At 33.1% G+C, this 23,970-nt stretch overlaps 1 protein-coding gene and 1 non-coding gene across 5 annotated transcripts; one reads left to right on the top strand and one right to left on the bottom strand.

The window, feature by feature from the left end:
* The first annotated feature begins 329 nt into the window (after positions 1-329).
* Positions 330-403, top strand: TRNAV-CAC (transfer RNA valine (anticodon CAC)). The gene has a single exon. It is a non-coding gene; the product is annotated as a tRNA-Val (tRNA).
* A 17,772-nt stretch (positions 404-18,175) lies between these two features.
* On the bottom strand, positions 18,176-23,678 carry LOC114173775 (Squamosa promoter-binding protein-like (SBP domain) transcription factor family protein). 4 transcript variants are annotated; one of them, XM_028058363.2, is made up of 4 exons: positions 23,475-23,678; positions 22,004-22,725; positions 21,459-21,595; positions 18,176-19,296 (listed from the first exon to the last, which is right to left on the bottom strand). In XM_028058363.2, exons 2-4 carry the CDS (start codon positions 22,675-22,677, stop codon positions 18,662-18,664), a joined length of 1,446 nt encoding a protein of 481 aa, XP_027914164.1. In that variant the 5' UTR covers positions 22,678-22,725; positions 23,475-23,678; the 3' UTR covers positions 18,176-18,661. The 4 variants fall into 4 exon arrangements, with proteins under 4 accessions (XP_027914164.1, XP_027914167.1, XP_027914166.1 ...); XM_028058366.2 differs by having other exon boundaries at positions 23,493-23,644; XM_028058365.2 differs by having other exon boundaries at positions 23,331-23,489.
* Between the last annotated feature and the right edge of the window lie 292 nt (positions 23,679-23,970).

Raw genomic sequence — 23,970 nt, 5'->3', positions numbered from 1 at the left:
TGTATATATATAAATATTATTTTATCACTACCAAAAAGTGTCTCATTAACAACTAACTTTTGTGACCAAAAGTTATTAGTGACCAATTTAGATACTAATTTACAAATTTATATTCCTTTATTTTCCATTCAATAAATTTGAAAGATAAAATTTATAAAATAATAAAATATGTAATTAAATAGAATTGAAACCCATGTTACGAGCATTACCAAAGGCATCTATATCTATCTGTGTTTGCTCAATAATATTATTTTATTTTATGTTGTATATCGGTTTCACTCTTTAACTAAGTGTTCAAATAATGCAATTGAAAAGAATAAAGCATCAAGGTTTGGGTGGTGTAGTTGGTTATCACGCTAGTCTCACACACTAGAGGTCCCCAGTTCAAACCTGGGCTCAGACAATCTTACTAATTTTTATTTTTACAATTTGCAATGATATCCCAATTTTTCGTCTCAAGTTAGAGAATAAACATTGGTGAATTAGTGAACTTTAGAGATTGGAACACAAATAAATGTGAGGAAGAACTCGAAACGTTGAGTTGATTGTTCTGCTTGAAGGTGAAACCAATAGACATTTGATTTTTTTAAGTGTGTTTTTGTTCTTTTTTTTTTCTATTTGTTTTCCTAGAAAGAGATGTCTTTATCTGTAGTCCGTGGACAGAAGAAACCATCTGCATCTCTTTTGTCTCTTGACTTTTGTTGAAGACGCTTAAATCTTTGATGCTTATAACTTGTAAAAACCAAATGGTTCCACACGTTACGATATAGGGTGTGTATCAAATTAATCCAAAATGAAACGTGTAGGAAAAATATAATGTTAATTGTCCCAATTTTAAGTTTGTTTAAATTACTACTTTTTGTTAATGTTTTGATTTGTTTTGTTTTATTTTGTTTAACATTTAAAAGTTTTCTATGATTGCATAAAGTATATTATTCATTGATTTGAATTAATACATTTTTTTGTCTCATTATTCTCTTACACTTAATCTTTGTGTTTTAGATCTATTGTATTTTCTATCTTCCAAAACATCTTGTATATATATAAATATTATTTTATCACTACCAAAAAGTTTCTCATTAACAACCAACTTTTGTGACCAAAAGTTATTAGTGACCAATTTAGATACTAATTTACAAATTTATATTCCTTTATTTTCCATTCAATAAATTTGAAAGATAAAATTTATAAAATAATAAAATATGTAATTAAATATAATTGAAACCCATGTTACGAGCATTACCAAAGGCAAATCCATATATTTCATTATAGGACATCACGAAAAGCATCTATATCTATCTGTGTTTGCTCAATAATATTATTTTATTTTATGTTGTATATCGGTTTCACTCTTTAACTAAGTGTTCAAACAATGCAATTGAAAAGAATAAAGCATCAAGGTTTGGGTGGTGTAGTTGGTTATCACGCTAGTCGAACCTGGGCTTAGACAATCTTACTAATTTTAATTTTTACAGTTTGTATTGATATTCCAATTTTTCGTCATTGTCTTGTTTGTAGGTGAAAGCAACCACAAGTTGTGAGAGAGAACTAACTGTACACAAAAGCAATATACATTTGATTTTTTTAAGTGTGTTTTTGTTCTTTTTTTTTCAATTTGTTTTTCTAGAAAGAGATGTCTTTATTTGTAGTCCGTGGACAGAAGAAACCATCTGCATCTCTTTTGTCTCTTGACTTTTGTAGAAGACGCTTAAATCTTTGATGCTTATAACGTGCAAAAACCAAATGGTTCCACACGTTACGATATAGGGTGTGTATCAAATTAATCCAAAATGAAACGTATAAGAAAAATATAATGTTAACTGTCCCAATTTAAAGTGTGTTTAAAATACTACTTTTTCTTAATTTTTTGAACTTTTTTTTGTTTTATTTTGTTTAACATTTAAAAGTTTTCTTTGATTGCATAAAGTGTACTATTCATCGATTTGAAATAATACATTTTTTTCTCTCCCATTATTCTTTTACACTTAATCATTGTGTTTTAGATCTATTATATTTTCTATCTTCGAGAACATCTTGTATATATAAAGATTATTTTATCACTACCATAAAGTGTCTCATTAACAACCAATTTTTGTGACCAAAAGTTATTGGTCACTACAGTGACCAATTTAGATACTAATTTACAAATTTATATTCCTTTATTTTCCATTCAAAAAATTTGAAAGATAAAATTTATAAAATAATAAAATATGTAATTAAATATAATTGAAACCCATGTTACAGGAATTACCAATGGCATATCCATATATTTCATTATAGGGCATCACCAAAAGTATCTATATCTATTTGTGTTTGCTTAATAATATTATTTTATTTTATGTTGCATATCGGTTTCACTCTTTAACTAGGTGTTCAAAGAATGCAATTGAAAAGAATAAAGCATCAAGGTTTGGGTGGTGTAGTTGGTTATCATGCTAGTCTTACACGCTAGAGGTCCCCAGTTTGAACCTAGGCTGGGCTCAGACAATCTTATTGATTTTAATTTTTAAGTCTTTTTTGTGCTTCCTTTTTCTATTTGTTTTTCTAGAAAGAGATTTCTTTATGATGTCTTTATTTGTAGACCATGGATTGAAGCAAACCATCTACATCTCTTTTGTCTCTTGAGTTTTGTAGAAGATCTTAATGGTGTGTTTGGATGAGGCAATTTAGGAGGGTGATTCATTTATTTGGAGAATTTAAAATTCTTTGTAATGAAATGCTTTGTTTGGATAGAGAAATTAAAAAGCATTTAAAATGCATGCATTTTTTTGAAGTATTTCAATTAGCTAAATTAGATGAAATTCAAATACCCTAAAAAAATGTGGAATTTGAAATTCTTCTCACTCAACCTCACACTCTGAACTAAATCCCAAACGGACCCCGCAAACCCGACAACCATGATAGGCTGGACTATCCATACGATCCAAACGGATCGGACCAACCTAACGACACAAACAGGTCGAGCAGGCGTAGTAACCCATACGGGTTGAGCGGGCCCGATGACCCAGATGGACCGGGTGACCTGATGACAGATACAAGTCGGGCGAGTTTGACAACCCAAACAAGTCGGTCAAGCCTGACAACCCACATCGTTCGGGTGGGCCGACGGCCAAGATGGGTCGAGTGGGCTTGACGACCTAGTGCGGCCAAGTCGGGCCAATGACCCAGATGGGTCGAGTTGGGTCGGGTCGTGTCGGGCCAGGTTGAAGAACTTGACGGGCATGACTGACAGGTATGGGCTGTTAGACTTGTTTGCATCATCAAGATAACCCATCTTGTCTAGGTTTTCTGGCCGGCCCAGGCCGTCTAGGTCGTCGGGTCAGACCAATTTGACTGGTAGTCGGGTCAGCCCGGCCCATCTGGGTCGTCAAGCCCGTTTCCAAATTTATCATAAACTCAAAACATAATTAAGCCTAAAATAAATATTGTAATAATTAAATTTTATCTCACAAGAAATTCAATTGTTTTTTCCAAACAAGAAATTGAAATGTAAGGTATTTTAATTTCTTTATCCAAACAAGTTATTTAGAAAATGAAGGATATTTAATTGCAAGTAATTCAAATAAAAAACATTTCAATTTCTGAGCATTGTTGAAATGCTCCATCCAAACACAAGGTTAAGGTTTTGGATAAAAGTGATGTCAAATAGCTTATATGTATAAGAACAATGTTATATATATATATATATATAAGAATTGTTATATAAACTTCCTCCTTAATATATCCATTAAAAAAAACATTTTTTACATCCACTTGGAAAAGTTTAAATCCCATAACTGAAATATAAGAAAGAAGTAAAAGTATAACCTCTAACCTTACAATCGGATCATAGGTTTTTTCATTGTTTATACTTTTTCTTAAATATATCCTTTTTCAACAAACCTTGCTTTGCTTTTAGTAATATTTCCATCTTCATCAAGCTGGTTTCTAAACACTCACTTTGTGTCAATAACTTATTGTGAATCTTCTCTTGGAATTAAATCCCATACCTCATTTCTTTCAAATTGATTTAATTCTTCTTGCATAGCAACACACCATTAGTCATTATGTAAAGCTTCCTCCATAGTTCTTGGTTCAAGTTGGGACACAAAAGCAACATTCGTACAATAGTTTTTTATGTTCCTCCTTGTAGTGACTCCTTTAGAAACATCTCCAATGACATTTTTTTAATGATAATCCTCTAGGAGATTTCAAGTTCTTAGAAACTCCTTGTAGAGCTTCTTTCATACATTCTTCATCCATTTTAGGATGTTTTTCATCATCTAAAGATTGTTTGTTTGACTCAATAGGGGTTTCCTTAACATCCAAAATTTGATCAAAAACAACATGCATGGATTCTTCTATATGAAGTGTTCTTCTATTGAAAACTCTATATGATTTGCTAGGTAACAAGCATCCCAAAAATATAGTTTCATCTGCTTTAGAATCAAATTTACCAATATTTTATTATCCATTATTGAAAACAAAGCATTTTCATCTAGAGATTCTTAAATGAGAAATATTTGGTTTACTCCTTTGAAAAGTTCATAAGGAATGACCTTTAAAATGGATCTTATTAGCATTCTATTTGAGACATAACAAGCACTATTAACTACATCAGCCCAAAAAATTTTAGGTACATCACTCTCATTTAACGTGGTTCTTGATAAGTCTTCTAATGATCTATTTTTCCTTTCAACAATCTCATTTTGTTAAAGAGTTCTAAGAGCTAAAAAATTATAAGAAATCACATTTTCTTCAAAAAAAGTTTCAAAATATTCATTTTAAGATTCTTAAGATTTTTATTTTCAATTCTTTTTCATTTTGAATTACTTTGGCAAATTTCTTAAATCCTTTAAAAGTTTCACTTTTAAATGTAAGAAAGAAAGTCCAAGTATACCTAGAGTAATCCCCAATAATCACAAGAGCATAGTAATTTCCACCAAAACATTTTGTCCATGAAGGACCTAAAGGTTTTGAAATATAAATAACATTTTTAGATTTAAAAGAAGATTTCACTTGTTTTCCTTTTTGACAAGCTCACAAATTTTGTCTTTATGAAGCTTTAGCTTTGGTAGACCAACTACTAAATCTTTTGATATGAGTTTATTTAAATGTTCCATACGAATATCAACAACACTTTTATGCCAAAACCATGGATCTTCTTCTTTAATAACTAAACATGTAATAATATTAGATAATGCATGATCAATGTCAATAAGATAAATGTTGTTGTGTCTTATCTATAAGAGCAACTTCATTTGAGTCCTTGTGATGAATGGTTCAATAGTCACTTTTAAGCCTTTGTCACAAAGTTGACTAATGCTCAACAAATTGTGTTTAATTCTTCTACAAGAAACACATCTTGAATTTTCAAAGTTTCAACACTACCCATATATCCACTTCTAAGAATTTTTCTTTTGTTGTTGCCTCCATATGTTACAAAACTTTGTTCCTTCTTTTTGAAATTTTGAAATTTTATTTTAGCTCCTATCATATTTCTTGAGCATTCATTATCAAGATACCAAAAAGACTTCCTTAATTTAGAGACATCCTACAAAAAAATGAAAAAGAACTTATGTTCCAAAAAATGTGTTTGTGTCCTTTAAGGTTAGAAGCAAATCACTTACTTTTAGGGATCCAGGCATACTTCCCATTTGGAACACCAAAATGTTTAATCCTACATTTATTTGAAGAGTGTTCCTTTTTCATGCAATAGAAACATATTAGACTTTTTAGTCTAGAAAAAGGTTCTCCTTTTTCAAAGGATGTTTTATAAAACTTCTTATTATAGTTTCTAAAAACTTGTCCATTTCTATTGAAAGACTTCTACCATGAATTTTTCAAAGAGATATTTTGACCTATGAAAATTTTGCAAGAGACTTTCAAGATTAACAATTTTACTTTCACAAATCTTGCAATTTTCACACTCAACAATTATTGTTTCACCTTTCTCAAGGATAGACGATTTTCTTCTCAACATGTCTTCCTTTTGTTGAGAATTTTCAAGTTTTTGTTCAAGAACTTATATTCCATTTTTAGTTTATTATGCAAGGTTGACAACTCTTCTAATTCAATATAAGTTATTGAAAAGTAGATTGTAATTCAAAATATTCATTTGGATTACTAAAACTAATAACCTTGCTACTTGTGGATTTATTATCTATCATTAAGCTAAGGTTTGCTTCTTCATTCGAGTCATTTGATCTAGAAGAAGAGCTTGAGTCATTTTATTCCCGGACTATGTAGGCCTTCTTTTTCTTCGTAAATTTCTTGCCTTTCTTTGCTTCCCGATTTGACGTGACTGATTTCTTTGCATCCATAACACTTGCTAGTTGAGACAAAATTTTGATTCTCCTTCTTATAGTTTTTGTGCTGACTTTTGTTCTTGTTTTTTATGAATTTTATGAATTTCTTCTTCATGAGGTTCTCATTTTCATAGTCTGAGTCATTTTTTTCTACATGACTTTTACCTTTTGAAATTTCAAATTTAAGGTCTACATATTTCTTTTTTCTTTCATCTTCTTCCTCATTGAGTCTTCCTAACTCCAATTCATGTTCTCTTAGCTTCCCAAACATAGCAAACCTAGACAGTTTGAGACTCCATTATGCTAGTGACCTTTCGTTGCCAAGTCATGTTCAAAAGATTTTGGAAATTTTATATTTAATTCATTAATATCAAATGCTTTACCTAGACCCACAAAATGGTTGACGATGTAGGTGAATCTCTTTTGAACATCATAAATTTTTTTATCCTTGTAGCATCTAGAACATCTCTTACTCTTGGATTAAAATATTTTTCCTAACTCTTTCTACATCGTGTGTGCTCTCATGGGTAACTTCTAGTTTATCCCACATTTCTCTGGCACTCTTATAGATATATATCTTGTAAAACTCATCAACAGTTAAAGTAGATGAAATAATATTTTTACCTCTTACATCATATTGAGCTCTGCGATTTTCCTCATTTGTCCACTATGAAAAATCTTTAGGTTCCTATATATTGTTAACAATAACCATAGGAATATATGGACCATTTATAACAACATCCCAAACTCCCATATCCACAAACTGAGGAAATATTTGCATTATTACATTCTAGAAAGGATATTTTTTACCTACAAACAAAGGTGGTATATTGATCGAAACACCCTCAACAAATGTTTGATTTTGTCCAATCATTTTGAGATCTAGTTTTTGAAAGACTATCAAAAACTAACTTTGATGTCAACTGATAGAATAAAATGGGAGGTTGAACAAAATCAAGAGGAGGTGAATTGGTTTGAAGTTAAAGATTTGATTTTTAAAACTTTTCAGTTATTCAAAACTTGTTTATGATAAACCTTAAGTTTATTTTAAACTTTGATTGCAAATATCAGAGCATTAGACCTTTGAAAAGATTATCAAAATTTAATCTTGCAAAGCAATAATGGAATAAAATAGAAGTATAAGGAATGCAATGCACACATAAAATGTATACTTGTTTACCTTCAATGCAAGGGCTACGTTCAATCTCTTAAGTAATACGGTTAAAATATTCCACTTATCAAATATTTCATTTGATTACAACACAAGTATTAATAAATTATCTGCAAGCTTTATTCATCACTCCTTCCCCCTTCTAGAGTCATCTTGCACCTCTTGTTGCTTCATTTCTCCTTCACTCAGTATCTTAATATGATCAAAATGTAAAGTATGAATCAATCTTTCAGATAATCTTGAGCAAACTTTCATTGAAAAACTAGTTTATGCCCTTTTTTTCTTAACATAATAATTGATTATGTTAGGAAATACTCGATCATTTATAATCGATTAGGTAAAAAGTAATCAAATACGTTGGGTCAAAAATAGCTTTCACATGTTTTTCAAATAATAGGTTATTACGGGAACTAATTAATCATGTTAAAAAGTAATTGTTGGTGTATGGTCGGGTACGTCCCGTCCTGATAAGAAGCAAACGGCTAGGTTCACCCTGGCCCGAGTATGGGGCGCCCTCGCGCTCTGGCCTAGTTGTTGGGGTACTTCTCCAGCACAACACAGAGGGCCCAATAAGTGTGATGGTTGGGTAAATCCCAGCCTTTTTGGCCGTATACATCCCGACCCAATGGAGTGACAGACGAAAAATGGGATTATGGCGTATGGGTGCAGAAGAGAAGCGCGCAATCTCAGCCACAAAAGGAAGAAGTTGATATTAGGAGAAGTGCAGACGGGCAAACCCCAAAAAGGAAGGAGTTGATATTTGGAGAAGTACAGACGGGCAAACCCCAAAAAGGAAGGAGTTGATATTTGGAGAAGTACAGACGGACAAACCCCAAAAAGGAATGAGTTGATATTTGACGAAGTACAGATGGGCAAACCCCAAAAAGGAAATAGTTGATATTTAGAGAAGTACAAACGGGCAAATCTCATAATGGAAACAGCTGATCTTTGACAAAAGTACAGACGAACAAATCTCAGAATGGAAATAGCTGATCTTTGACAAAAGTACGGACAAACAAATCTCAAAATGGAAAGAGCTGATCTTTAACAAAGGCACAGACGAACAATCTCGTTCAAAAGGAAAGAGTTGATCTCTAACAAAATGCAGACACACAATCTCAGTCAATAAGGAAAGAACCGACGCGTACAACCTTGGTCGGAAAGGGAAAGAATTGATTCTCGAATACAAACAACCCGCAAATAATAATAACAGGTCCGTTAAGAAATTAGTATAAATTAAGGCCTAGTTAACACGTAAAGGTATGCTTTTCTCACTGAACCAATTACATCTCATATCGAATCACTATTTGACTTGAGCGTCGGAGTGCCTGCAGGTACCCCCGCCCTCGGAGTGCAGACGGTAGGGAGATCTAGGAGGAGTCCAGAGGGGAACAAAAGGAGGTTCGACACAGAGGGTTCTTGAGATCGTCTGGTTCCGCACTAAAATGGTATCGATCAGGTACAGTAATCAATGATGTTGGTCAAAAATGATTTTCACATGTTTCGCAAATAATCTATTATTACAGAAAATAATCAATTATGTTGTTAAGAATCCAAGTGTGAGTTTAAGTCCCACATTGACCAGAAATGAGAAAGTAGAGCACTATATAAGAATAAAGACCCATAAACCCATTGCCTTAAGGTTTTGGGTTGAGAGTGGTGTTAGTGTCTTATGTGGTTAGGCTTAGATCTCATTGGTGTTGTTCTCCCCAGTGAAACCCCCTCTGTAAAACCTAACCTATGTTAGGTAACATGAAAAACTCAACCTCTCAAAAATAATTGATTAAGTCTAAATAATAATTAATCAACCTATTACTTAAGTGTTTTTTGGATTGACGAACAAACATATTAATCAATTATCTTTAATAATAATCGATTATGTTAATAAGTTATTTCAAAATTTCTTTTAAAAGGAAACTTCTTCCTTTTCAAACACAATAATTTCATATTTTTCAATAAAGAAAACTTTGTTATGATTTAGAAATCTTTTGCAACAATATTTTTACTCAAGGTTCTGTTAGTATTATGGTGCTTGATTTAGTCCCACATCGCTTAGAATAGTGAGATGTGGTTCTCTATTTTACTATATAAGAGACTCTATGTAAAGCTTTAAGATACACCAGAAATACAAATACTTCCTAGTGTAGTCGTGGACGTAGACATACACATTGTACGCCGAACCACGTTAAATTCTCTGTGTCTATTTTTCTCTCCTTTATTCTTTCCTTTATTGCCTTGTTCCTAACAATTGGTATCAAAGCCATTTTTCTTAGTATGCTCTGTGGTTGCAGCATTGTCTGATCTTCCACATCAGAAAAGATTTGGTTTCTATTTTTCTTCTTGGGGATCTCAATTTAGAGAAGTAGTGGGAGCTTTGGTCAAAAGTCGCAACAGGAGCTTTGGTCAAAAGCCGCAGCAGGAGTTTTGGTCAAAGGCAGCATGAGCTTTGGTCAAAGGCAACAGGAACTTTGGTCAAAAGCAGCAGGAGCTTTCGTCAAAGTAGCAAGAACAATGGCATTGGAAAAAGGGAAGGTGAGGATTGAGAAGTTTGATGGCAGTGACTTCGGGTTCTGGAAGATGCAAATAGAGGACTACCTGTATCAGAAGAAGTTGTATCTACCCTTAACAAGGCAGAAGCCAACTGACATGGAGCAGGCGGAATGGGATTTGTTAAATCGACAGACACTCGGTGTGATCCGGTTGACATTAGCCAAGAATGTTGCGTTCAACATCATGAACGAGAACACAACCATAGATTTGATGAAGGCATTGTCAAATATGTATGAGAAGCCATCTGCAGCCAATAAAGTGTATTTGATTCGCAGACTAGTCAACCTAAAAATGGGTGAAGGTAACTCGATTACTAATCATATTAGTGAATTCAATACAATTATTGCGCAGTTGACATAAGTTCAGATAACATTTGATGATGAGGTGAAAGCTTAATTTTATTATCATCTCTTCCGGAAAGTTGGAGTGCAACTGTTACTGCAGTTAGTAATTCTGCAAGTAATAGTAAGTTGAAGCTTGATAACATTCGTGACTTGATCTTAAGCGAAGATGTTCGCAGGAAAAGTTTAGGGGAATCTTCCAATTCTAGTTCTGGTTCAGCATTGAGTACTGAAACTAGAGGAAGAAGTAGCCAGAAAGGTCGTAATCAAGGCCGAGGCAGATCAAAGTCTAGAGAGAAATCAAAACCAAAATTCCAGAATGATATCACTTGTTGGAATTGTCAGAAAAGGGGTCATTTTACAAATCAATGTAAGGCTCCAAGGAAGAACAACAACAACAAGAGGCAAGATAGTGATCAATTAACAAATGCAGCAACTGATGAAATTGAAGATACACTATTATGTAGTCTAGATAGTTCTATTGACTCATGGATTATGGACTCAGGTGCGTCATTTCATACTACACCTTCCTTAGAATTATTATCTAACTATGTTCCAGGAAAGTTTGGGAAGGTCTACCTTGCAGATGGAAAATCTCTTGATATTATAGGAAGAGGTGATATCAATATCAGAACCTCTAATGGAAGTCTGTGGACTTTGAAGAATGTCAGACATATTTCAGCCTTAAAGAGAAACTTAATATCTATAGGGCAGTTGGATGATGAAGGTCATTACACCACCTTTGGAGATGGACACTGGAAAGTAATGAAAGGTAATCTTGTTGTTGCTCGTGGAAAGAAGCGAGGATCTTTTTACATGATTGCATATGAGGATATGATATCAGTTGCAGAAGTTGGCAACAGTTCCTCTTTGTGGCAACGGAGGCTTGGGCATATGAGTGAGAAAGGAATGAAGCTCATGGTCTCAAAAGGTAAAATACCTAACTTGAAGCATGTTGACATTGGACCTTGCGAACATTGTATCTTTGGAAAGTAGAAAAAGGTTAGCTTCTCCAAAACAAGTAAGTCGTCTAAAGTTGAAAGACTAGCACTAGTGCATACAGATGTTTGGGGGCCAGCTCCAGTGAAATCTCTTGGAGGTTCACAGTATTACGTAACCTTCATTGATGACTCTACAAGAAAGGTATGGGTTTATTTTCTTAAAAATAAACCTGATGTGTTTTCTGTGTTTAAAAGGTGGAAACAGGAGGTTGAGACTCAAACAGGTTTAAAGATTAAATGTTTGAAGTCTGATAATGGTGGAGAATATGACAATAATCAATTCAAGGAGTTTTGTTCAGAGAATGGGATCAGAATGATCAAGACGGTTCCAGGAACACCAGAACAAAATGGTGTGGCAGAAAGAATGAACAGAACCTTGAATGAGAGAGCAAGATGTATGAGAATCCAGTCAGGATTATCCAAGGTATTTTGGGCAGATGTAATAAGCACAGCAGCCTATCTCATAAACAGAGGACCATCAGTTCCTTTAGGCTATCAGTTACCTGAAGAAGTATGGTCTGGAAATGAGGTAAACCTTTCACATCTGAAAGTTTTTGGTTGTGCTTCATATATTTTGTTGAACTCTAATAGTAGAGATAAATTGGACCCTAAGGCAAAGCGATGCTATTTCATTGGCTATGGATCTGACATGTATGGCTACAGGTTTTGGGATGACCAAAACAAGAAAATTATCAGAAGTAGAAATGTTACTTTTAATGAAAACATGTTCTATAAGGATAGAACTGCAGAATTTGCAAATAAAAAGCCAGAGCAGGTATCATTAGAAGAAATTTCAGAAAGTGATGTAGCCAACAGAAGGCAGAATACAGAAGTAGAGCCTCAGTCAGAGCCCGAGTCAAAGTTTGGGTCAGAACCTGAACAGATAGTAGAGTCAGTAACTCCTGAATTACCGACTAGAAGGTCTAGCAGAACAATTGTAGCACCACAAAGGTACTCCCCTTCATTGCATTACTTGTTGTTGACTGATGTTGGTGAGCCAGAGCATTTTGCTGAGGCTATGCAGGGAGGTGAATCTATTAAGTGGGAGCTAGCAATGGAAGATGAGATAAAGTCTCTTCAGAAGAATAAGACATGGTCTTTAACCAAGCTTCCAGAAGGAAAGAAGGTTTTGCAAAACAAGTGGGTCTATCGGTTAAAAGAAGAACCAGATGGCAGCAAACGATATAAAGCCAGACTCGTAGTGAAAGGGTTCCAACAGAGACAAGGAATTGACTTCACAGAAATTTTCTCTCCTGTTGTCAAGATGACTACCATCAGAGTTATCTTGAGTATAGTAGCTGCAGAAAATCTTCATCTGGAGCAGTTAGATGTGAAAACTGCATTCCTACATGGAGATCTTGAGGAAGAAATCTTTATGGCACAACCAAAAGGTTTTGAAGTACAAGGCAAAGAGAATCTTGTATGCAAGCTTCATAAAAGTTTGTATGGGTTGAAACAAGCACCGCGACAATAGTATAAGAACTTTAATGAGTTTATGAGAAACTCAGGATTTCACAGATGTGAAGAAGATCATTGTTGTTACGTGAAGAAATATGTTGATAGTTATATCATTCTTGCCTTGTATGTTGATGACATGTTGATTGCTGGTGCTAATATGACAGGAATTAACAGGTTGAAGAAACAATTGTCAGAAAATTTTGAAATGAAGGATCTTGGTCCAGCCAAGCAAATTCTTGGTATGAGAATTTCCAGGGATAGATCTAAAGATATTCTAAACTTATCTCAGGAAAAATATATAGAAAAATTGCTTAGTAGGTTCAATGTTGGAAATGCTAAAACCAGGAATACACCTTTGGGAACTCACTTAAAGTTCTCAAAATGGCAATCTTCTCAGACAGAGGAAGAAGAAAATCACATGTCTAAAGTGTCATATGCATCTGCAGTAGGGAGCTTGATGTATGCTATGGTTTGCACCAGACCTGATATAGCACATGCAGTGGGAGTTGTGAGCAAGTTTCTATCCAATCCCGGAAAGGAGCATTGGGAAGGCGTGAAGTGGATATTGAGATATTTGAAGGGCACTTCAAAGATGCATTTGTCCTTTAAAAGAAGTAATCTCACTTTACAGGGGTTTTCTGATGCATATTTGGGAGGTGATTTGGATGGTAGAAAGAGCACAACAGGTTATATTTTTACGTTGGGTGGCACAGCTATTAGTTGGAAGTCCAAACTTCAAGGAAGAGTCTCCCTTTCAACCACTGAAGCTGAATATATAGCTATCTCAGAAACAACAAAAGAGATGATATGGTTGAAGAATCTTCTAAAAGAATTAGGAAAAGGGCAAGATGAACCTTCATTGTTCAGTGACAGTCAAAGTGCCATTTGTCTTACTAAAAATCCAATTCTTCACTCCAGATGTAAACACATTGAATTGAAGTATCATTTTATCAGAAACTTGATAAATGATGGAGATTTGATTTTGTTGAAGATTCCAGGTGCAGAGAATCTAGCTGATATGTTGATGAAGACTGTCACAACAACTAAGTTGAGGCTTTGCATTGCCTCAACTGGCCTTCGAGAAAATTGATGATGAAGGCACTACACTAGGTGGTAATGTAAATCAAACCCCAAGTGGGAGAATTGTTAGTATTATGGTGCTTGATTTAGTCCCACATCGCTTAGAATAGTGAGATGTGGTTCTCTATTTTACTATATAAGAGACTCTATGTAAAGCTTTAAGATACACCAGAAATACAAATACTTCCTAGTGTAGTCGTGGACGTAGGCATACACATTGTACGCCAAACCACGTTAAATTCTCTGTGTCTATTTTTCTCTCCTTTATTCTTTCCTTTATTGCTTTGTTCCTAACAGGTTCATCAAGGTTGATCATGCTATTGGTTGATCTTTTGTAATGTTTGTTACATATCGGGTGATATTTGTCCTTTTCTTGTAATCTTAATTGAAAATCTTGCATTAGTGTTTTGGTGTGTGTAGGTAATTGAGTGTTTTCTTTACCTAGTGTAGAGCTTCTTGAAGGATGTTTCAAGAATTATTTTTAGTTTTCTTGTTTTATTTGTATAGATGCTCTTATAATTGGATAAATCAAGTTTTCTAGTAAAAGATCTAGCTCAAATTATTTGGATCAACTAAATGTAGATTCAGAAAGATCGAAGCAATATAAAATTTATTGTGTGATCTTGAGTTTTTTTCTCCCATTATCTTGGATTTTTGTTATTTTTGGTGTTCATTACCAATTGCACTCAATTTTCTCCTATTATCAATTATTTTTAAGCAAAATTTTTAATGAAAATTTTAAAGATCATTTTACATCGATCAACATAATTAAAAGTAATAAATAACTATAATGAAATAATAATAATAATAATAAAGAAATATTATTGGTGTGTTACATAAACTTACCTCAAACTCCATCCAAACTCATCTAACTTACACATTAAGTGAACAAAGTTTAATTTAGATGACATTTAAAAACCTATATTTTCAACTATACTGAGATTGAACCAATGATTACCTAGATTAATTAACCTTAACTATTTTGATATTCATTTATAAAAATTAGGTTATTAACATTTTTTTTTTAATTTAAATGTTGAAATATACACTTGGTCCCTATTTTCGTTCAATTTTGTCAATTTAGTTCTAATATTTTTGTTTGATCAATGAGGTCCAATTTTTGATACTTTTGTTCAATTTGCTCCCTTTTTTCTAACTATGTTTAAATTATTGACGGTAATGAATAGTGATTGTGTCACTTCGTAGTTTTTTTTTTTGAAAAAATGTCCATGTGTCAACCAACAACATGCCACTTGTCAAAATCAATCTTTTTGTATTCAATTTGATCCTTATATTTATTATTTTTGTTAGAGTTGTCAAAATGGGTTGGAACCCACGAGCCAACCCGGCCCACCACGGGTTCGGGCTGGGTTAGGTTAAAAATTTTTTACGAATTTTAATACGAATTAATTTTTTACCCGGCCCACCTAGAACCCAGCTCTCCCAGGTTGAACCCGGGGTAAGTCGAGTTGGCTCACCAACTAGCAAATAAAGGACCACACATTGATATTTTTGTGATTTTGGTTTGTAGTTGGAGTTTAACATCCTTTTGATTGCATTTGGATTTTATTGAAGTTTATTTATATTTTAATCAGAATTGTAATTTTTTTTAGGTTGAAGAAAAAAAAGAAAAAAAAAATATATATATATATATATATATATTTAATTAAATGAGTCAGTGAATCAACTTATGGTGGGTCGGACCGAGTTCAAATTTTTTTGGCTCACTAATAAGTGAACCGAGTTGGGTTAACTCACTAAATGGTCAACCCATGATGGGTCGAGTCAGGCCGAGCCGAGTTACCCGTTTTGACAGATCTAATTTTTGTTCAATTTAGTCACATTTTTTTAAATGGAGCAATTTTTTTCATCTCCAGATTGAGACCAAATTTAATTATTATAAAAGTTATAATGATTTTTTTATTAAAATTCACAATATAAATTTTATATAAAAATTAAATTTGGTCTCAATTTGGAGAAGGACAAAATTGCTCCATTTAAAAAAAATAGGATGAGATTAAACAAAAATAATGAGTATAGAAACTAAATTGAATATAAATCATTGATTCTAACGCATGATACACTAGTGGGTGGACATTTGGACATTTTTTCCAAAATTAAAAATAATTAAAAACAAAAAAATCATGAAGTGACACGTGACCATCATCATCGTTTATTACCATTTATTCTTTAAATGTCATCAACAAGATTAATTTAAATACAATTTACGAAAATTTGGACCTGACCCAAAAAAAATATATTATAACTGAATTGATACAATTAAATAAAAATAAGTAACTAATGTGTGTTTTAAACTAATTTAAATGTTCCGTTATTAATACTTGTTGCTACAAAAGTCTTAGTCTACATTTCTTTCATATTTTAAAAAAGATATAATTTTCTTTAATTGAAATAAATAATCAACCTACAAAAAGAATAAAAACTTCATATTTTAATTTCTTTGGTGGGCACGAAAGAGTAAAAGTTGCCCTTGTCATGTTTAATAAAATATTTTCAAAATTTATCATTATACAAAACTAATGAAATTTGATTTAAATAATAAATGTTCACGTACACACATTAAAAACATAATAACAGTTCTTTAAATTAATATATTTAAAACCATCCTCGATGTAGTTGCTTATAAAGACTGTCTAAAGTCAAATAATAGCGTTCAATAATATTTTCCAACAGAATGAATGATGTGATATTATTAAGAAAAAGCATATTTTGAAGGAGAGAAATTAATAGAGAAAATATGGAATTCATTTTAAGACTTACAAAATTAAGTAAAGTACTCAGTTTATTAACATTGCAATGAGTTTTTGTATATAATATTTTACATTGAAAGATTCTTAAAAATTAAGATAAGCAAATTATCTATGTATGTACTGTGAATGCTCTAATGATTTATCTCACTTAAAGATTATTTCTGGGTAAAAAAATATACACGCTGGAAAAAAAAATTGCAATAAATGAAAATCTTTGATTCATAAAAAAAAAAATCTGTAAATAGCTTAAGATGTTTATAATTATGAAACCACATTTTAACTATCACCAGAAATGAGAGTACACGCAATACTATTGACGATTCTGAAAGTCCAAGATTCTCAAATATAATAAAAAAGAAATCCTGCAAATGCTTCTTAAAAGACAAATAACAGGAAAGAAAAGAGTTTCTTGTATAAAGAAAAAGAAACAGAATAAAAAAATGATTGTTTTGTTTTGTTTTGTTTGAAGTTGAAGGTTTTGTATAATGCGTGTGGAGTTTGAAACCCTACTAGACAATGTGAATTATATATAATAAGATGATAGCAGAGAGAAGAAGAAGCATATTATAATATTATTGAAACTCTCTGGTAGGTATATGTGAAGAAGAGTCTTCACACGTGAACATGGTGCTTAGAATATTTTACGAAGATGATTCTATCTTGCAACTAATATGTGCTTTGTAATGATGGAATCCATTACATGAAGTGCAAGTTGCATTATTCCATGCAAATTTAAAATGGGTGTTGCTTCTGGGAATTTGCTTCATTACTTTATTATTGGTAGTTTGATCTAAGCTAATTTCTTATGGGAAGTGATGAGGCTGTAAAGGGGATTCCCTAGGGCAAAAGGGTGTAACCACCTAGAACTATACCTAATATGGAACAATCATTCTAATTATAGCCATTCCTTTTGTAAAAATAAAGTTTTCCCTGCTCAAGAACCCCCTAAACTTTTTGAGACCATATACCCAAAAATTAAGGTAAAAGTTGAAAAAGGTGATACCCTCTTCAAAGGATTTTCATGGATGTATATTCTTCATAAACTAATCAAACATTATTATCTTTGTTCTTTGGACCACCCAAGAGCCAACTACCTGAACCTTAAATTAATAAATTCTAAAGTAGATACTTCAATTATATCTACTTTTAATGTCCTGATTCCATTTTGCATCTTCTTTCTCTTTGAATCTACCCCTTTACTCACAACCTAACCAAAATCAACACCTTTATTTTGGATTAATAACTATTTCGAACTATATAACTTTTTATTCTTATGAACATAATCTGCAGATTGTCAATTCAACTATTAGTTTCAGTGTTGTTTCATACTTTGTGTAGATAAATCATGAGAAAATAGTTATCATTAAACAAATAATATTAACCATAACATCCATGAATGAATGATTAAGATTAACTTTAGATAAAATCATTATGAACAATTTATATAGTCATATAATCAAGATTTATTTTGGTGAGAAGAATTCATATGTGCCAGGTCTCATGTACATGACATAGGTTCCAATAAAAATAAAAAACAGTTTATATGACAAAATGAAGTGGGTGCATAAAGACTACTATTGTTGTCCATAGACAAAGTTGAATGTCTCATAAACAACACAAAAGACATGTTCAAAGATATGAACATGAGTGTCACTGTCAATAACAACAGTTCAAGGCCAATAAATTACGACTGTTAATACAGCTAAACCCAAATAGCATGGTTCTTTTTTTCTCTTTTTGAAATGCTCAAGGGGTATCTGTGCTATACAGTTGGATTTTCTTGTCTCTCCTTTTTCTCCTCATTACAAACACTCTCCACTACCATTGTTAGTTAAGATATTCCTCACTCCCCTACCCATCAATGATATCATACTACACAAATGAATCAATCCACCAAGAACAGTCTCACTACTAAGGCCACTGTTATAGCATCACAACATAGGTATCAATAAAAAGGACATGTTAATGACAGTTCAAGGCTTAAACAATGAGCAGCAGCCTTTCATACAGTTGGGAAACAGTAGTCTTCATTTTCCCACTTCACCAAAACAGAATTTCTTTGCTGCTCCACCCTCTGAAGATGTGAGGACAACTGGAACAGATCAACTGTAGCTCCATGTTCCGATGAAAGCCTGTGTTTGATGTCGAACAGATCTGATGGTTGGCAAATAGCATCTCCATGATGGTCTTGAAGAGCATGGCCTGCATTAGAGAATGATGGTGCGGTTTGATTCTTGATAACTTCCTTAGAGGCTGTGTTGCATGGAAAGGACTCGTTTGCTGCATATTTATCTGCAGAACTTGTTATCCTCAAAGATGTTTCGGAAACTAGGTCATCTCTATCTTGAATGTGAATGCCGTGAAGGATTCGGGCACCGGCTAATGGATTTCCTGCTGCATGGCGTGAGGGATACTGTGACTGATCTGACAGAAGAGAGAGAGCACAGCTTGATAATTCCTGACCAAGTGTGACGGGTGCAGCAAGTTGGGAACTGTACAAGGAATCTTCTTCCAGTTTGATGCGTCCACTCTGAGAGTTCTGAGACTGTTTTCCAGGGAAAAGGATGCCACTTTGAAATATGTTTTGAAAGGGAAACTGGGGTTTGTTCTGCAATGAGGACCCAAGATATTTGGTACCTGATAACACAATCAGTGTAAGAGAAGTTCTTGACTCTTGGTGCATGTAGTGTAAGTCCATATACCCTTCCCATTGGAAAGGTATGACAGGAATGACAAACATCCAACACGGAAAAAACAAGGAAACTTTTCTTGAACACTTGTGGAGATCAGATGAAATTAGAGAAGGATCTTGTTCAAATTCATTATAACAGTAACAATTTATTTTTGTCTTATATTTCTCAGTGACTAAAGAATACATTTTGTAAGAACATTCCAGCATTATTTTCTTGTTTTAATTAAGAATCAAATGAAATCATATAGATATCTGAGGATTAGCTGAGTGTAAAAAGTCCTACAATGATAAAGAAAACATGTTCAATACTGGTATGCTTTGCTTGAACTTCGTGGATAAAAAATTCTAACAAATACATGCCAACATTAGTTAAATGGTCCACATCATTCCCCGGGACCATGATATAAGGAGATAACATAATTTAAAGAACATGTAAGTGCTTCCTTTGTCTAAAATGTTTAAAAAATTGAGGCTTGTCTTTTCAAGATTTAATGGTTTTATTTTAGTTCATGGAAGGAGTTGAATCATCATCTTTTGAAAACTCCTCTGATTTTGGCAAAAAGTCATTGGACAGGGAGCATAAAAGAAGCTTTCAGTGCAGCTAATGTAGCCAACTTGGCTTGAGTTGACCCAAATATCCTATGGTATTGGCATCTTACTGTTAAAAGAAGACACATTTGGCTTTCTTCTTTAAATGACTTCATTACCATAATTGATATTTGATACAACAGAACAATTGAAGAATAAACTATAACAGAATCAAACAAACATTATTTAGTTATACACTATCAGACAAAGTTCGTGACATATCTGCACTAATAGTGACCAAAAAAGCGTGAAATATCTAGTTTATGTCTAGAGGCAACAAACAGAAAATGCCAAAACTTATTTATATGTAATCCCTTGAGAATTGAATAAGAGATTTCTACTATACAACTTGTGCGTCATAAACTCAGGAATATGATCACAAAGAATACAGCATATATTAAAAGAGAAATACAAAAAACATAAGGGAAAAATAATACCTATCAATTTCATATATTGTTGCATCAGCTTATCAAAGTAAAATATGTACACCAATAAGATTACATTTTATTCTAAGCCCTCCAATACATGGTTATATATGCAGAGACCCTACCTTCACCCAAAATCCCAAGTAAAATGGTTATTAAAGTCTCCTGACATAGAAATGCTACAAAATGCAGCCACATGAACAATATTTGCTCACAATTTAGGCAAATTTTGATTGAGTTCACTCAAAATTGTTAAAAACTCAACTTTTTGTAATACTGCATAGATCCTATCAGATTTGATTTGAAGTATGCTACCCAAATTTAAGAAATGGGTATGAATTTAATTTCTATTTTATTTTTCTCATCATGGTTATGGCATGTTTGCTTATCCAGTAGGTATTTTAAGTACGAAGATGATATCATACAGAAATCATCATAAACATCATGATGTTAATTTTCAAATAAGATTCTAATTTTCAAGTTATTCTATTGAGTGCTTCCTATCAATATCATTTCTGAATAGTTAAAATACATTGAGCTACACATGAGCAATTATCAGCTACATAAATCCCAATAAGAACCAATCAACAAGGATTTTCAATATGCAATTTTCTTCCTAATCTTTCTTTCAGAGTGCTATAAATTTTCTTGATTCCTTTTTTAACAAGCCTCTTTGAAACCTCTAGTTCTTCATACTAGAGCATTGGTGTTTGTCTAAACATTATGATTCTACGATGTCTCAACTTTCTTGAATGATTTCTCTGTATCTTTAATCAAACAAAACTATCACTACCTTGTATCTGAAACCTATTATCCCTTCATCATCAATCTATTGCATGCCTAATAGTTCGTTTAAATTGTGTTTCTGCTAAAGAAGTTAAAACCACAGAAGTTTTTGAAAAACAGAATGTGCTTAACAAACTGGACACAAAAAGCATCTACTAAAGCTGCTATATAATACAACACGTCATTAAATTACCAATATCAAAAATTGCACTTGGACAATAAAGTAGAAGATTTAAAAGTTGAAAATTTAAATGATAATTATGTCTTATCTATTGCCAATGAAGGAACTAACAGATAAATTTTCATACCTTGATATGATTGAAGAATCTTGTGCTGTTTACCAGTCATGTAATCAAATTGAGGTTTCCTCCGGCGTTCATTGTGTCCTGCTAGGCGCCTGCGACAACTGCGCTTGCCATCGTCGAACTCGGCTAGCAAATGGAACCTAATTATTACAAAACAAAACAAATGGTGTAATTCAATCCATAAGTAACAATCAGGTTAAATTTACTACTAGAAATTAAAATAGACAGACAATATATGGTTATACAAAATGATTGATTGTAGTTTAATAAACTATGTATTCTCATTTGTCAAATCAATTTGACTACATTTGTTGTATGAAAAGAAAATTTTAAATATTTGCCAACCCTGATACCTTTAGTTGAGATTTTTCTAGCAAATAATTTGCTCAAATTTTATGTGTTTCTAATCAACAGGATTGAGGTACCTCACCGGCTAAACAAATATAAGGAGCCTACAAAGGTATGAATTTGACCATCAAAGTGTAAGAGAAGTATTAAAACTTCAATATATATATAACTCACTATCCATCAGAGGAACCCAAAAATACCTGCTGCACTGCTGACAAAACCTTTGTTCAAGGCCATTTACAATAACTTTGGCCGTTTTGGAGTGAGCATCACAAACTTTATGCCTTTTGTGGTAATCTTTTGAGGAACTAAGATCCATGTTACAACCATAGACTTGACATACAGGAGCCTGTGCAGATAAGCTGGAAGTGCGAGCTCTCTTTGAAAGCGTAGTTGGATTTATAGATGTCAAAGTAAACCCTTCTTTTGCAACTTTATCACTGCTTGCACCTTTACAATCTGCTAATCTCCCAAGCTTCAGATCAATCAGTGAAGAATCATGAGTCTTAGTTTCAACTAGAGAACTTAAATGCTTTGAATCAGATTCTTCTTCCCCCATAGTAGAATCCAAAGCAATGACATGTGTGGAGGAATTCCCTCTTCTACTAGAATTACTATCTAGTTCATAGCTTGATGTCTCTAGAGGCTGGCTACCATGAAAAGACTTCTGCAACAAGTCAGGGAATCCCAAGTCCACAAATTCCATGCTTTTAACTACCTCTCTGTCTGAATTAAATCCATCTCTCTCAAAGTTGGATTTGTTGTCCCATTCAACCAATGTTCTTCGACTTCTCATAAAAGCATCAAGTGAAAAATCCATTTCATCAGAAAACAAATAGCCTTTCTCTTCAGGGACATAACTCCAAGATTCCATTAGTACAACCAAATTGAAGTCACAGGTGCTGTGAAATAATGAAGAATCCTACCACAATCAAAAGAAATACATTACTCCCATGCCAAATCAAAAGTTTTACCAAATTCAGGCATATCTATATACATATATGAATACGCACTGCTCAAGACATAACTATAGCTGTAGACAAATAAAGTACATGTACTAATGAACACTAGGGAAACAAAATAAAACAAACAGGTATGACAACCGTGTCAAAATATAACAAATTCCCACAAACATGTGAAAGCAAATTTTTCACCAAAAGAAGAAAAGGCGAAAGAAAAAGAAAATCAGATCCCACTTTGTTTTATAGACAGGAAACTTATAATCCTTGACCTGCTACCAGCCAAAAATAGCATCCAAAAATCTCAACTTTTTATGACAGGGACATTGACGCTAAGGTAAACCCAGCACCCAGAAACAAAAATTCAAAAGGGTAAATCAAATCAAACCAAACCCAGATTGCATGATTAGATATCTCTCCAACTCCTTTTAAGCTCAAACCCCCAATGGACAAAGTAAAAATGTTGGCAGCTCAAACAGTGTTGGAGCAGAATAAAGGTGAAAAAGAATATGCCCATGAAAGAAGAAGCTGAAAGGACTCTTTTCATGAGAGGAAAAGGGAAACAAACCGCTAGAAGTAAAAGAAAAATGCAAAACAAGCGTGGTGCTGACACAGGTTGAAGAAAATGAATGGGCCTTCTCACTGTTCCGTGATTCTATTCTAAACAGTTTCTTGGGAACCAAACACCAGAAAAATGGTATCTTGAAATAACCTGACAGATTAGTGGCACCTTGTGAATGGTTTTGGTTTTGGCACACAGCAGAGTGAACAGTGAGAGAGAGAAAGAAAAAGAACTTTTTTTTTAGAGATTTTTTCTTTTTTTCAGAGCAGTGGTAACGTTGAAGCAGATAGAGCATGAGTCAACATGATTTCTTCCTCTACTACCAAACCAAAAGCATGTTGAGGTCTTTTGTAGCTTTTGAGACAGCATGGGAATTCCATTCTAGTACATTTGATTTGGTTCTATTTACATAAACATACCAAAGAAGTTGAACATTATAATAATGAAAAAAATGTGTGTTTTTGAATTTAGTTGTTGTTTTGTATGTATGATGACTAAAACTTTGAGTAAAAGTTAAATTGGTAGTTAGAGTAAAACTCTAAACAACATGGTAGATCATGATTATGATTTTTTTTTTTTCACCGTAGAGGGAACAATCTCGTTTCTCAAGACACTTTTATGCCAAAGTAGAAAATTTTCCATTTGA

Source organism: Vigna unguiculata, chromosome 2 (genome assembly GCF_037176805.1).
Source record: "Vigna unguiculata cultivar grain cowpea cultivar isolate G323 ecotype 2 chromosome 2, ASM3717680v1, whole genome shotgun sequence".
In the NCBI taxonomy this organism is placed as follows: Eukaryota; Viridiplantae; Streptophyta; class Magnoliopsida; order Fabales; family Fabaceae; genus Vigna; species Vigna unguiculata.
The sequence above is the reverse complement of the archived record's forward strand: the minus strand, read 5'-3'. Positions and strand labels throughout refer to the sequence as shown.

What these genes read in the sequence shown, in the direction of transcription:
- LOC114173775 (XM_028058363.2), bottom strand. Translation starts at nt 22,677, where the DNA reads ATGGAATCTTGGAGTTATGTCCCTGAAGAGAAAGGCTATTTGTTTTCT. An exon ending in TTTTGTCAGCAGTGCAGCAG is followed by an intron (nt 21,596 to 22,003) that starts GTATTTTTGGGT and finishes TGTAATAATTAG; the next exon opens with GTTCCATTTGCTAGCCGAGT. An exon ending in GATTCTTCAATCATATCAAG is followed by an intron (nt 19,297 to 21,458) that starts GTATGAAAATTT and finishes TTGTGTTATCAG; the next exon opens with GTACCAAATATCTTGGGTCC.